Genomic DNA, 15,513 nt, shown 5'->3' on the forward strand with positions numbered 1-15,513 from the left:
CTTTGGTTCCAACAAGACGGCGCTACATGCCATACAGCCAACGCAACAATCGATTTATTGAAGGAAACTTTTGGTGAGCGCATTATCTCGCGCCGTGGACCTGTGGCGTGGCCTCCAAGATCGTGCGATATAACACCGCTGGACTATTTCTTGTGGGGCTATGTGAAGTCGCTTGTCTACGCAGATAAGCCCGAGACGATTGACGTCTTGGAAGAGAATATTCGGCGCGTTATTGCTGACATACGGCCCCAATTGCTGCAAAAAGTGGTCGAAAATTGGGCCTCTCGGCTGGAATTTATTCGAGCCAGCCGCGGCGGCCACTTGCCCGAAATCATTTTTAAAACATAATGGCAAACCCTTATCTTTATAATAAAGCTAAATTCTTGGTCATAACATTAAATTATATACGTTTTATTTCATCTTGAAAACCTAACCTCTAAAAAAAACACCCTTTACATATAATTTGTATACTTTAAAACAAAAATACGAAAAAAGTTGTGGAAAAGTGCATTTCGGTAGGTTTAAAATCTAGTGTACTCGCATGGGTACAGTGGGAACATTAATATATATTTTGTGTGCATATTTCATGTAGATTTGGTAATGGATGTAAAAAAATTTTACGGAAAGAGGTTTCACAACCTTTCTGCTTCCACCGACTATATTGAATCAAGCGACCGTAATCACTTCGACTTCGCTATTATACCGCCAAATACCCACTGTGACACAGATGAGGAGGACATTGAAGAGGATAATATTATATATTGCGTGATGATACTCCAACCTTGGAATCGTATTTTTCGACAACTTCTTTACTTCATATGATCTTCTTAGAATTTTGAAAGAACAAGGATTTAAGGCTACTGGGACTGTTCGTGAACGGCGGACCAAAAAATGTCCTCTGAAAACGAACAAAGAACTACAAAAGAAACAACAGGAAGAGTTTGATTTTATGTAAGTTTACCATAATGATTTATTTGAATAGTTGTTTTGTATCAAATTTTGTAGATGTTCTGACTCAGGAATACTTTTTGTGAAGTGGAATGACAATAGCGTTGTGACAGTGGGAACAAACTTTGATAGAATTGAACCTTTACATACCGTCTAACGATGGTCAAGACAAGAGAGGCGCAAGGTGAATGCCCATCAGCCGAAGTTGATAGCGGAATACAACTCAGGAATGGGAGGAGTTGACCTTCACGACCAAGCTTTGAATACTTACAATATAAAGTTTAGAGGAAAGAAATGGTGGTGACCTCTTTTCACCACAATGATAAGCTCGTGCGTAGTAAACGCATGGAAGCTTTATAAAATGGCAAGTAAGAGTCAATGCGACTTGTTGCAATACCAACGTGAAATTGTGCGATTTTATTTACGCAATTATAATATCCGGGACATATCTTCAAAACGATCGACAACGGCATCAATAGCTGGTTCCTCATATAACCATTTTCCCAAAAGGATATCGAATCAGCTGAGGTGCAGGGAGTGTCACCAAAGAATTCGATGGATTTGCGAGTTATGCAATGTAGCCCTTTGCGTGGAGAGAGAATGTTTCAAAAACTTCCATACTGTTAACCGAACTAATAACCAAGGAAGTCTTTGAAAGTGTCTTTTTATTTAATACTCCATATTTTCATATACAGGCAATGTATATACATACAGGGTGGCGCACGAATCGTGCTACAAAAACAAAACGTAATAACTTTTTTTCTGTGTGAGTAATCGGCTTTTTTTTTTATTTTGCAGATTAGTATTTAGATTTACAAAAAATGGAGGCTTGGGATACCGAAAAGAGGATTTGGATAGTGCAGCGGTACCATGCTTTGCAGTCCATCATTTCCGTCCAAAGGGAATTTAGGCGGGAGTTTGGCGGCACTCCCCCGAGCAGATGGACCATTATGAGGCTGGTGAACATGTTTGCTGAATCTGGAAGCATCGCACGCAGACCGTACCATCGAGATCTCCATGTTCGGGTCGAAGCCACAATTGCGGCTGTAGCATCGTCAATTCAGGCAAATCCAAGAGTTTCGACTCGTAACTTGTCGGCGCAAATTGGAGTTAGCAGACGGTCATTGCAGCGGATAGTTCATGATGACTTAAACTTGTTTCCGTACAAAGTTCAAATCACAAGCAAATTAAACCCTCTGGATTTGCCTATTCGCCTGGAATTTTGCCAAAAAATTATTGAAATGGTCGAAGAAGACAACAACTTCATAAATTGCTTGTTTATGTCTGATGAGGCCCATTTTGATCTAAACGGCAATGTAAACAAGCAAAATTGCCGTATATGGAGTCAATCAAATCCGCAAATACTCCATGAGATGGAACTGCACCCAGAACGAGTCACAGTGTGGTGCGCAGTTTCATCAAGGTGCATTGTCGGGCCATACTTCTTCGAAGAAAACGGTGTAACAGCGACTGTAAATGGGGACCGTTATTTAAACATGTTGAAGGAGTTTTTTTATCCAGAACTGCGGCGAAGACGTATCCTTTTTAACAGCATTTGGTTCCAGCAAGATGGAGCAACTGCACATATAGCCAGACCGGTTATGGAGGAGCTCCAACGAAAATTTAGAAATAAATTGATATCCAGAAATTCCACTTTCCGCTGGCCCCCAAGGTCACCTGACCTCACTGCACCAGATTCTTTTTTTATGGGGTTATCTCAAACAAGAGGTGTATAAAACAAAACCAAGTAATTTGACTGAATTGAAGCAGTCCATCACAACAATAATTGAGGCGATCCCGACTTCAACCCTTCAGTGCGCAATGAACAATTTTCTCATTAGGTGTCGCATATGCGTGAATGAGCATGGAGGTTATTTACGTTCTATTATTTTCAAAACTAATTAGTTACATAAAATAAAATTGAATTATCTATACAATAAAAAAACAAAAAGTTAAATACATTGATTAGAAAAAAAGTTATTACGTTTTGTTTTTGTAGCACGATTCGTGCGCCACCCTGTACTATCCCATTGTACTCGATTGGGTACAGCCCAAAAAATGCATTTCTTTGATTTTTTTCGTGTTTTTTTTTAAGGAGCTTAATTACACTATTTCAATAAACGTTTTATAAACACATTTAAAAAAAATTGTTTTATATAAGGTTGGGATTTAATGGGTTAATCAGCTAAACATTGGTCCCAACAAGACGCAACTTGCCATACAGCGCGCTTAACAATCGATTTATTGAAATACGCAAGCCATCATTGAAGCCATACAGCCAGATTTATTATAAAAATTAATCAAAAATTGGACTGATCGAATGGACTACGCAACCCGTTTCCGTGGTGGGCACATGCCGAACATCATATTACAAAAATAAATGCCATGAAATTACCTACCAGATTATAATAAAAAAATGCATTCCAACAATATTTCTGTGTTGCATTATTTTTTAAGTTCTAAAAGTCTAATTATCACACTTAACCTTTTTGGTTGTTTCACTGAGGTCTTCCTGGGTGTCTCGATGATAGAGGGGCCTACAGTTCTAAGCCGACTACGAAAGGCAAATAGAGGAACTTTTTCTGTGGAGTTTTTTCAAGGCAGAAGTATACTCGGAGGCTTGCCATTGCCTGACGAGGAGGGACCGCTATAAGAAAAAACTGTTTCTATCAATTGGTGTTTCATGATTCCAGATTATAAATGGTATTCATCCGTAAATGCATGCGGCTGCGGTCAACGCATTCTATGCAAGCTCAAAAAATTTGCTGAAAACAAGGTACGTGTTGCCATAAAAGTATGGGTTTGCTACTTTTGCGCGACTAAATTTGCTTGTTTCGTAGTAACTTAAATTGAAATTGTTTTAAATAAAAATTGTTTGTTTTGGTTCTCATATTAAGTCTTTTTGTTTTTGAAAATTAATGGGATGTTATTCGAAACTCCCTTCGAAGAAATCTTGGTTGCGCATCTGCTCATGTTATTCTTTATCCACGATAGGTTGATATTGAAAATAGGCGAAGTCGGTGAATAACCACGCCCACATGCCATATAACGGTAATTTGCTTTAGCTTGAACTAATTTTCGAAGCACTTTGTCCAGCCGGGTATCCAGTGTTTTTTGTTTGTGTGGGATCCAACGCCAATACTCCCTTTTACCACTGGCGGTTGTTCCGGGAACTTTACAATCAAGGTGGCATATAAACAGGTGGGAAAAATAATGGTCTGTAAGCCTCTCGGATTTGATCAGAGACATCAATTGTACATATATATTTTCGATAGGTGCACTACTTTGATGAATACTAACAATTAGAAAAAAATAAAGAGAAAATTACAAACTACTGAGAAGAAATAAAAATAAAAATCTAGCAGCAATTTAAAGGTATAAACTTGTGCGCTGCAATCGGTTTCGAGTGTTTTCACAGTGTAGCCATGGCAAGAAGGCAAGAGTTTATGCATCGGCTCAGTCCTTCAACCGTAATCGCGAATAGCAAAATCAATGTGAATATTTCATTCATTTTATTTTAATTGCTTCATTTTCCTATGCCAACGTAGTAGCTCTTTATTTTTAATATATACTTGTTTTTTTTTTTTGTTTTTATAACTGTAAGTAGTCATATAGAAAACAAAAATAAATGTACAAAAATTGTACACGACAAGGGGAAAGATAAATGGTCAGAGATACAGATGTAAGTTGAAGTGCGAGTTGAGGCAGAGCCACAATGCAAGGAAGGAACAAGAATGCATTCAGTTTCCAACATCGCTGCAAGAACGACGTAAAGTGTTGAAAGAAAAGTCCTCTATATTTTTCTTTTAGATGACACTATCTAAAATGCTTTCGATTCAACTTCTCTTATTGTCCATCACATTTGTTTGCTATCCAGCGTTTTTCAATAGAAACGGCGGAAAAATTGCTGCACTTTCTGCAACGGACGTTGGCTATCTTGAGGCAACGGGTGCAGTGGTTGACAATACAACAACCACAACGAATGGCAACTCAAACAACTCAGCTGCTGCAGGTATAAACAACTGATTTACTGAACTACTACAACCAATTAATATTTCTCATATCACTTAGCCAGCGAATTGGATATTTTAATGCCTCCCATCGAGTTCACGGATGCTATTGCTGGTATCGCTGATGTGACTCCTTCACCGGGCAACGCCAATACGCAGGGTAAGGGCGGTAATAATCCAGCGCCAAATTGGTGGCATACTTACGATGCTTTGCTGGTGGCGCTTGGCATGATTGTAATGCTGCTGGTGATGGTCTTGCTCAGCCACTGCATTTGGCGGCGGCACATAGAGCGGCGTGCGGAGGAATGGGAAGGTGGGCTAATCAGAAATGAAATACTTACTTTTTTTGCAAACTACTGATAATTGTGGGTGGACCCGTTGAACTATACGATTCGATGTTATATGAAAAATTTCCACCGTAGCTGATTGTTTTTTTTTTTTTTGTTTTTCTTATGTGGCTGTCATTTAGTCGACATCGGCAACTTAGCAAATATCGATTTTTTAATAGCGGTCAGTCTTTGGACCGACTGTTATAATCCGCTGAATGTGTTTGTGCTCTAAAAAAGCTTCTCATAAAAGCTATTTATTATTTGAAGGTGACTGTGGTAATCAACTGCATGGATTCAATGATTTGTGCAGAAACAACAAGTCGATTACTAAGAATTAAAGAGAAACTGGGCGAAGCATTTCACGAGAAATGATTGCACCATTTACAATGACGATCACAACTGCGTGCGTGATGATTTTCTTTTTAATTTAGAGTATTTTTCTATTTAGAATACTTTTTTTATATTTTTCGCTCCTTAACTAAAACCATGTAAGTCAAACTTTATAAAAGATTTAGAAATAATTCACGAATTTTTATCTACATTTTGGCCTCTTTAATTTAATTTTTTGGAAAATATCGGGTATGTAGTGACATGGCTCATGGAATTTTAATAAAACAAGTTTAGGCTTAAGCTGCTAAATTTTTAATAATTTTTTTGGTGACATTTTTTCCAGTTATTTTAATTTAAAAATGAGTTTCTTGTGGAAGTAAATGCGCAAGAACGTGGCAAAAAATAGATAAATAGAAAAAAATCAACACAAGTTTTTATAAATTTTTGTTATATAAAACAAATCGTCACAAAAACAAAACAGAAAAAAAAGTGTGTTCAAAATAATACGATTTTATAGCCACTTAAAATTTAATTTAATGCCATATTAAAATTTAGGAGCCGGGTTACTATATAGTTGTCAATTTTCTAAAACTTCTGTAATTAATGATAAGAAAATATATCATGCACTCAGTTTCGATCGCCACTGTATACGTTGGAAGTAGATTTGTTGGTATTATAATATATGCGCTAATATACCGTTACTAATGCTTTAGCATATGAGTTAAGGAAAAGTACAGGTATTTGGCTATCGAAAGCTCGGAGTCATTCTAAAGACCAAACGTATTTTGCATCCCATACTTAATGCAAGCCATCTAGAAGCCAAATGAAGAGTAAAAGATCTTTCTAGCCACATTTCTTAAAGAATCTGAATCCAAGACCGGACATTTACTAAAATTTGCTGAAACATATCTTGCTTCCCTCCAAACATAGGCCAGGCAGTCAAGTAAGCTGTAAGCCATTTCTTTCCTATCTCTTTCTCTGATACTTTTCTCCTTTCCCCTTTGACTATCTACCCTCTTTCCAGAGCTCTAAATACAATGGGCTTTTTAGCCTGACCAAATCTCTTAGTGCTCCTTGGCTCGACCAATTCAGATTTCAATTTCAATTTCAAACTGCAAGCCACTTTCAGTCGTCCCAAGGATACACTTCTGCTACTGATTCGTCTAAAAACGGAATTGTCACTTTAGTTTTCATAGATGAGTAGGTCTGCGCCCTATCAACATTCAGCTCGAAATCTACTGTGGGCCCAAAACACCAGTTGAAAGTAAAAGCAGCGCCCCCTCAGCAGGCAAATGCAGCCCTCGAGCGTATTTCTACCAAGTCCCACAGAGCTTCTCATAAAAATACTATCTGCCGTTCGGAGGGAGCACAAAATATTGGTAAAGCCATTTGTGGAGCAACATCAAGACACATACCCCAAATTGGAAGAGGAGCATGGTCAAATATCCAGCGAAAGATATACATAACTGGCTTTTAGAATACAATTCGATATGACGCTACCTAATTTGGGGCTTGAGTAGTGGAGAGCTATAGGTGGTATAGGAAAGGTTGTGATTTTAATCAGACGAATTCGTTAAGAAATATTCCTCTCTCATCTAAAATAAATCTTTTTAAATTAAAATTGCGCATAGGTTGCTCAAATTTAGTAAAGAGGAAAGATACGAGTTGGAAAAAAATACTATAATATAATGCAAATATTTTGGAAAAATTTCCGTGAATACCTCTATCGATATCAATATCTATGTTCTTCTTCTTAATTGGCGCGATAACCGCTTACGCGATTTTGGCCGAGATTAACAAAGCGCGCCAGTCGTTTCTTTCTCGTGCTAACCGGCGCCAGTTAAAGACAACATGGGAAGCCAAGCCATTCTACTCTGATCTTTCCGACGCAGAGGAGGCTTTTCTATTCTTTTGCTACCATCAACTGTTACCGCATCGAATACTTTCAGAGCCGGAGCGTTTGTATCTTTTCGGACGACATGACCCAGTCAACGCTTCCACTGTATCTTTATTCGCTGCGTAATGTGTATATCGTTTTAAAGCTGAATACATATGTACATATGCACATACATACATATGCACATACATACATATATTTTTCAAAATCGCTAACCCAAATAGATGAATATCGTTTTCCCCCTAACCTGATTTTGATATTTACTTATCTATCCTTAGACCATTTACGACAGAATCTAGCCACCCATTCTGCGGTCTTGCTCTGTTTTTTCCCCCCAACGGTGTTTGGTAAGCTATGCTTATAGCTCTATTTTTTAGTATTCTGCTAATATGACCCAGCCATCTTTTTCGTTGACTATTTATAGATCTTACTGTTTTTTTTTCTTTCTAAAAGTACATCGAGGCCTTCGTTTTATCTTACTCGATGGTGCGTCCATCTGTAATGTAGAGCGGACCATATATTTTTCTGAGTATTTTCCTTTCGAAAGTTAATATTTGTGTAACGTCTGATGCTTTTAGTCTCCAAGCCTCGCAACCGTAAAAATTTTCATATGTAGGTAAATGCCTTGTTCGCAAAGTACCTATATTCGATCGGCCTCAGATGTATCGACATTTCTGTTGAAGATTATACTTAGGTATTTGAATTAATCCACCCTCTTGATGCATTCGTTCTTTATAGTTAAGTAATTTCTCGGCGTTGGATTCATTGTTAAGTTTTCTCTATGTTCATGCGGAGCCCTGCATCTAATGCTTGGTTTTTTCATTTTTTGTATGCTCTTTTAAGTTCAGTTTCACTTTGTGCCATAAGGTTAGTGCCATCAGCATACGCTAGTACCTGAGATTTGTTGTTGAAAATTGATTCCCTACAGCTAGAGTTGGGTATTTCCCGAGAAAATCCCAATCTCGAGAATCGGGATTTCCCGAAATAACGAAAATTTCAATTCTCGAGATGCGGGATTTCCCGAAAATAATTTTTGAGATTTCTCGAGAATTCTCGAAAATTCGGGAAAAATTCCAAAAAATTAAAAAAAAAAATCTAAAACCAGTGTAAGAGCAATGAATTTCATAAAATATTATTTTTATTTATTTTTATTAAAGTATAAATTACATAAAAAAATATTTGAAAATATTACTTACTATCTCAATTATTGCAAACAAAAAAGTGAAACAAAAATAATTACAAAAAAATTCAAAACAAAAATAATTCAAGATTATACTTATTAAAATAGGGGAAAAAAGTGATTGTAAACATTATTTCCCAAAATGGTGTTTTATTATAAAAAACACAGACTGTCAATGGCTTCGTCTGACAATCGCGTACGCTTTTTGGACACAAAATTTGATCATGACACTGGCCCCATCACTTGTAATAGCCACGATGTCGGACTGTAGTTTTATATTGAAGTCTGAAAGCTTTGCATTTACGAGCTCATATACTTTTTCAGCGGGACATGATTCCTGAATGCGAACCAGGCCAAGGTTGTCAGATTGTCCATCGCCATAATATATATGGATGTTCATGTAACGTCGGTTTCGCACGCTTGTCCACTCGTCGATGCTCAAGCTGAACTTACGCTGTGCAGATTTAAAATTTTCAATTTTGATCTTCAAATCGCTTTTTATTTTCGTGCAGTACTTCATAACCAAACCCAGAACAGCTTTGTGACACTTTGGAAGATGAAATCCTAAGCGGCTGATACTATTACGAATGAACTCACTTTTTGTTATCGCGTTTATTGGAATTCCATCTTTTGCAGCCAATTTCGCAACAATTTGTTCAAGCGATTCAGGCGAGGAAGAAGTATTGAAAAAGTTGTGAAGAGTTCGGGTCTTCTTGGCTGGTGGCTGTTCTTTTGGAGCCTCATGTTCCCTTCGCTTCATGTTGTGTATCCTCTCCATGTGACGGTGAAGTCCAGATGTTGACGATGACTTGCATGTAATGATTTTATTGCATTTCAAACATGTTGCTTCGTCGTCAAATCGCTTGAAAAGCTGCCACACTTGGTCGTATTCGTATTCTGAACTCATGATTTTTAATGCTAAAAATTCAAAATTTGTTTTAAATTTTGATTTTTAAAGGAAGTAACTAACCGGTACTCACAGTCAACGATACATCGATTCAAAACTTAAAAATAAGTAATATTTGGACCACAAAATATTTTATTATACGGTGTATAATTTATACTTAATCAGGTACCACAAAATGAAATGCACCCGCTCACTACAAAAAATAAATTTACAAACGTCGTCTGTGCAGTCTGCGAACAAATTGAAATTGCTTGACTATTTTCAAAGCATTTCTAATTGCTTAACTGCTGCTACATATAAGAAACACATAAAACTAAACTTCATTAGCTTGATATTACAGTGCTTTCCCTCGACATAGCATAACAACGCATCTAGCATTTACTCTGTAGTCACCCTAAAACAAAAAAATACAAACAAACAAACAAATGGAACAGTTATACTGTTGTGGCTTTTCGCATAGCATTGAAACTATGGTGTGAATTGTATGTGATTCTGCGAATTAGTATGTAGTGTGCGATTCTTTGTAACATAATGGCCGTTACAGTTTGGTGTTTCGAGGTATTAATCGTATGTATGTGTATTCTTTTACTTTTGAAAGAATTGTTTTTTCTCTTAATATTTGACAACAAAAATTAAAAAAAAAATGGATTTCTCGAGAAATCTTGAAACATTCTCGAGATTCGGGATTTCCCGAAATGCCAAAAATTTCAATTCTCGAGATTCGGGATGGAAAAATATCGAGAATTTCTCGAGAATTCCCGTCGGGAAATTCCCGAAACCCAACTCTACCTACAGCCAAGTTTTTCTCCTTTATCATGAAGTAGTAAGTTGCTTAACTTGCTTAACTCCAGAATATATCCTGAACTCCCTGGATGCTACGCCATTGATAGCTACCTTTACATTTGTGTTGGACAATGTCATAATAATCAAATTTATGATTTTTTTTTTTTGAGATTCCGTGCATTAACAAATCATCTTTCATTCGGTGTCTGTATATTCAATCGAAGGTTTGTTTACAGTCAAGAAATATACAGTGCAACTCTTGTTCAAACTCATTCTGTTTTTCTATAATTTGCAAGATAGTGAAATACTGATCCAATCGCAGATCTATTTCGGCGAAATCTGCATTGGTAGTCGCTTAAGATTTCCATGGCGTATATATATTTAATTATTCAAAACGTTTATGAGCAAATGTTTTTACAAAACTTTCAAAGATTTAGAAAAATAATAATTCTCCTCCTGATCAACATTTAGTTCAAAACTTACTGTGGCCATGAAACACCAAATGATGGAAAAAGTTTTCTCAATTGCATTTTAAAAGTGCCTTTGTGTCTTAACTTATTGCCAACTTATATACAATTATTTTCTTCAATTTCTGGCTTTATATTTGAATTGGTTTATTTTCCATAGCCCATAATTACATTTTCTACTAAAAAATTCTTTTCCGCTATTTGCTTTTTTAGCTGAAAATGCGAGGATCTTCTGCAGCACACCCTACTATATGGATCGGAGTCAGATATTGGTCTATTAAATAAATATTTTCGTGCAATGTGGCTAAGTAATGATACTTTTAAAATTTAAGTTGTCAAATAAGTTATCACAAATTTTTAATAAACTTATGTTTCATAAATATTTTGCAAAGTGCTTGCGTATAATCACATAATTTTTGGAAGCCTTGCCGATAATGTCTATTCAACATTTTTCCAGTGAAAACTTTTTTAGGCGCTTTTGAAGTTTGTGTAGAGGGTAAATTGATATGTGCCCGACAGCAGTCGTGCTTATTACCAGAGACTGTAAAAGTAACAGAGGCTGTGTGGGGTGTATAATATACGTCAAGGCTTTTATTTTAAAGCAAGCAATTTGCAATGTTTGAAATTTTTAAATGATTCAACCACGCAGTTTCGGCTCAGAAAGTAAGTTCAATATTTTTTTATGTATAAAAATGGGTAGCACCTTCAGCAAATGAAAAAATTGTCCAAAAACACTCAAGTTTGGCGCAATGATTGCATTCGTAGCATAATTAAATTTGTTCAGTTGCCAGTGAAAGGTGTCAAAATTCCGCAAGTTCCTGGCAGATATGTATATAAAGAGTTATTTAGTATCTAAAAATATCAGTACGTTCAAATTTACTTGTAGCATTTTATGCGTTCAAGGCTTTTTATGTGAGTTTCTTGGAAGGGTCTCCAAATAAAAGCGGCATATTCTAAGCCTCCCCTAACAAATGCCATGCACAACTTTTTGAGAGCACAGGGATCTGCGAAATGTGTGATTTTACGCCATACTAAAACTAACATAGCGTACGCATATGGAATTTACTAATCTATAGGTTTACTGAATGTGAGTTGGGAGTCGAAAAAAACCAGTTAGATTTCGTCTACAGTTTTCAGTTTAGAGCCGGAATTGTGATATGGTATTAACTTTTCTGGAAAAAAAATATTTGAAAGCATTTATCAGTATTCAAATATAAACGATTTTTCTCACACTAAGAACAACTTCTAGCCAGCTCGTTCACCCAGCAGCTTTCCAGTATGCTCCTGTGACCAGCAATTCTATTGAGCCTAATATGGAAGCATTTGGGTACAGTCGGGAGAGATGTCAGGCATTCCTCAACTCATTTCGAGCGCACAAACATCGAGCTCAAGCCTTTAATTGTCGATTGGCTGTTGGAGTAAATTTAACCTGCCAGAAAGTAGTTACACAACTAAGTAACCAATTCACTGCTTCTTTGATTGCGGTTACTTACGGTTGGAAAACCCTACAGTGGTCTGGTAGCCTTTGAGTTTATCGGGAGCTCCACGCATAACACTCCTCCGCCAACGCTTCCGTCCTACTACGAGTTTTTCGTGCTATGTTTACATTACTCACCTTCCAATTGCTGTACCCTGTTCTCTCTAAAGTTATTTTGGCGGGCAGCAAAAATGGCATGAAGCAACTTGCTACGTTTAGCTTTTTAGATTGAGTGCGATCATCCTTCTGGCCGAAAATGCAAGACTTTTTCAAAAACCGACTGATTATTTACTGATTTTTAGATTTTTTTTTATATTGTTAGAATCCCTTCCTCGAATAAGCGCTTAGCGAAACTGAATTTATAAAAGTCATCTCTTTACCGAATGTGTGAAACCAAGAGCGATATATAAAACATCCATCTTTGCTTTGCTATATTCTAGTTATGAATTATTAATCTAGTCTTAAAAATTAAGTAAAAAGTATTTCTTTTATTCTCCTAGTAGTATTTTTTTCAGGAATTTCTGCACATTTCACACTTGCCAGTGTTTGTAGGTTTTAAATGCTTCTAAAAGGACGTTGTACAAATCGTCGTGATAATATGAGAATAAGCAGGAATATGCAGGAATATGCACGCCAAAGTTAAATACCAAAATTCCTGCGTCAGTTGTTTCCAGAGACCCCGATTGGCCGAACGCACACACTCGAATTCATTATCAGTCAGCGGCACGAAGCCCTCGTAGCAGGCGCAAATACCCGGTGCACTGCAAAAGCCATTTACACAACGGAGACTACCATTGGCGGAGGGTTCTCCACACTGGGGCACACAAATGTCTACTTTGTCTTGTTTCTGCAACATCCAACCTTGGTCACAAATACACAACTCTTCCACACAGGTACCATTGCTGCAGCGTTCAGCGCATGTTGGTGGGGTGGAGCTGGTGAAGTTATCCGGAATAGGTTCACAAGGCGAGCTGTGCCCATGCAGTTTAGCAAATCCTTCATTACATTCGCACAGGAGTGGTCCAACACATCTACCATTGACACACTCGTTGTGACAGCGAAATGTGCAATTGACACCGTTATGTTTGAAACCGGGACAACAAAAATTGATTATTTCGCCATTCTAAGGAGAAAATGTAAAAATTTTGTTGTTATTGCATTCACTTTCAAAGTCTCCAATTTTTATTTGGAACCCACACTTTCGTGTCTCGTGCACCAGGCTTGCAAATACCCCGAAACTTCGATTGTTGCTATTGTGGCAAGTACTGTTAACAAGAAAACAATTTTCACTAAGCTATGCATCGTCAAGATTTTGTTTTGCCACGTTATTGGGGCTGTTGCTTTCGCGTAAGTAAACAATTGACGACTAAGCCGTTTTCACTATCGAGAATGAATTAAATAAAATCTTGTGCGCACACACACATACGAGTATTTGTGGGAAGTTTTATCAAAATGCATATCAGCTTATAATGGGTGAGGTAAAAGGTTTTCAACGTTTTTTATTTTTTTTCCCCAACAGTTGTAATTCAATATGAACACACGCTAATAATTAAGGGAGAGGACCAACTTTGCCTAAGACAGTACTAAGGAATCCAGAAGGTTTAAGTTTCTTAAGGTGGCTTTTAAACCTCTTGGTGAAAATGCGTAAAATTTATAAAAAATATTTTGTTTACAATGAATATAGGTATAATATTGTATATTAATATAATTGTAAAATATTACGAATTTAACGAGAAATTTTTTTGTGGCACATCTTAACCCATTAATGCTCACACAGAAAACGGGTTAAGATAGATGACTGAAATTTTCACCAAATATTTGTGTTGATGTTAAACCGTTCATTTCCATTTTTTTCAAAAAAATATCTCAAAAGATGTGGGCGTGGCAAAGCGTATGATATATCATACATAAGCGTATTCGGAGAGCTACTTCTATGAAAATAAATTTACAATATATACATAGGTTTTGAACTCAAATCAACATTTTATTTATAAAGTGACATATTATACATCTATATATTTTTAAATTTATTAGTTATTTGATGAGTCAGTTACATGATACTTGTAAAAACAGTTATCTGGGTGCAATCCGAAATTACCTTTCATGCATATAAATTTTGTACACTTGCCGGCGTTGAGTTCTTGAGTAATTTACGTAGTGCTTGACTCCATCGTATCTAGTTTCGTTTTCTCGTTTCCTCTTTCGTGCTGAAACTGGACGAAGTTCTACTGGTTTTGAAATAATGCTTACCAAAATAAGGCTTCATTGATTCGTCTACAGAAAATGAAGTTCCAAATGGTTTTCCAAGCTTTTTCAATTTTGTATTTAAATGATCCAGAATAGGTTGTACTTTGAATGTTTCATTATTCACATCAATTTGTGTATTATTATTGAAATGAATTTATTCCGCGCCATTGAACCTGCCACTAAATGGTTGTACACATCACTTTCTGTCTCCCAGTACATTTGAGTAGCTGGTACCTAAAAATGCAACTAATAAATTTTTCAAGTAATCAAGTGAAATTATGGTTGAGAATAGTCCCCTTGTTGTACCCACCCCATATGTGTACAATTCCTCAAAATTTAGGGTCAACGCTTCATCTCCTTTGTTTACATTTTATTTTATTATCTGTACTTGTATATATTTAATAAAATCGTCATCAAAAATTAGTTTAAAAAGTTGTAATGAACTTAAATCGTTATTCAAAATATCTGCTATAATATCCGGAGTGTGAACGCGTATTTTGTGTTTGTGCCTTCTCTTGTTTTTAGTTATATTTTGGACCACTTTCGACGAACTGAAGGGTTTTTCTTTTTCCTTTCAGTGGAAGTCACTCACCGCGAGGTTTTTGAATTGATCACATCATTGAAACAACTGTACATTATCAACTTCTGAATTGGCAATTTTTATCGCGCATGGCCTTTTTAGAACCCCTCCGTTCAAGTCACCCAGTATACCTTCATCGTTCTCATCTGTATCGTCGCAATCGGATAACTCTTGGTCTTCAGGTGGAAATAAATTCAGATCGATTGAATTGGCATTTCTGATGTCGTCTATAATATCTGTATTATCGTCCTCATTCAGATCTTCGAGCCATCCAATTATCTCCTCAGTTGTTGCTTGTCTATAAAATGGTATTATGTATATATGAATGCCCGTAAAGCCAAACTGGGGTAGCGTTTAC

At 36.6% G+C, this 15,513-nt stretch overlaps 2 protein-coding genes across 2 annotated transcripts; one reads left to right on the forward strand and one right to left on the reverse strand.

Moving 5' to 3' along the window:
* Positions 1 to 4,773: 4,773 nt before the first annotated feature.
* LOC129249148 (uncharacterized) lies at positions 4,774 to 11,201 on the forward strand. The gene is made up of 3 exons (XM_054888802.1): positions 4,774 to 4,960; positions 5,020 to 5,271; positions 11,065 to 11,201. Exons 1-3 carry the CDS (start codon positions 4,774 to 4,776, stop codon positions 11,130 to 11,132), a joined length of 507 nt encoding a protein of 168 aa, XP_054744777.1. The 3' UTR covers positions 11,133 to 11,201.
* A 1,534-nt stretch (positions 11,202 to 12,735) lies between these two features.
* Positions 12,736 to 13,681, reverse strand: LOC129248061 (epidermal growth factor-like protein). The gene is made up of 2 exons (XM_054887486.1): positions 13,526 to 13,681; positions 12,736 to 13,451 (listed from the first exon to the last, which is right to left on the reverse strand). The coding sequence occupies exons 1-2, from the start codon at positions 13,628 to 13,630 to the stop codon at positions 12,894 to 12,896; spliced, it is 663 nt and encodes a 220-aa protein (XP_054743461.1). The 5' UTR covers positions 13,631 to 13,681; the 3' UTR covers positions 12,736 to 12,893.
* Between the last annotated feature and the right edge of the window lie 1,832 nt (positions 13,682 to 15,513).

The sequence above is a fragment of the Anastrepha obliqua genome, chromosome 5, assembly GCF_027943255.1.
Source record: "Anastrepha obliqua isolate idAnaObli1 chromosome 5, idAnaObli1_1.0, whole genome shotgun sequence".
NCBI classification, from domain to species: Eukaryota; Metazoa; Arthropoda; class Insecta; order Diptera; family Tephritidae; genus Anastrepha; species Anastrepha obliqua.

Coding starts and splice junctions, on each gene's coding strand:
- LOC129249148 (XM_054888802.1), top strand. CDS start 4,774: ATGCTTTCGATTCAACTTCTCTTATTGTCCATCACATTTGTTTGCTAT. Junction 4,961..5,019: donor AAACAACTCAGCTGCTGCAG/GTATAAACAACT, acceptor CATATCACTTAG/CCAGCGAATTGGATATTTTA. Junction 5,272..11,064: donor GCGTGCGGAGGAATGGGAAG/GTGGGCTAATCA, acceptor TTGCTTTTTTAG/CTGAAAATGCGAGGATCTTC.
- LOC129248061 (XM_054887486.1), bottom strand. CDS start 13,630: ATGCATAGCTTAGTGAAAATTGTTTTCTTGTTAACAGTACTTGCCACA. Junction 13,452..13,525: donor GGTGCACGAGACACGAAAGT/GTGGGTTCCAAA, acceptor TTTTCTCCTTAG/AATGGCGAAATAATCAATTT.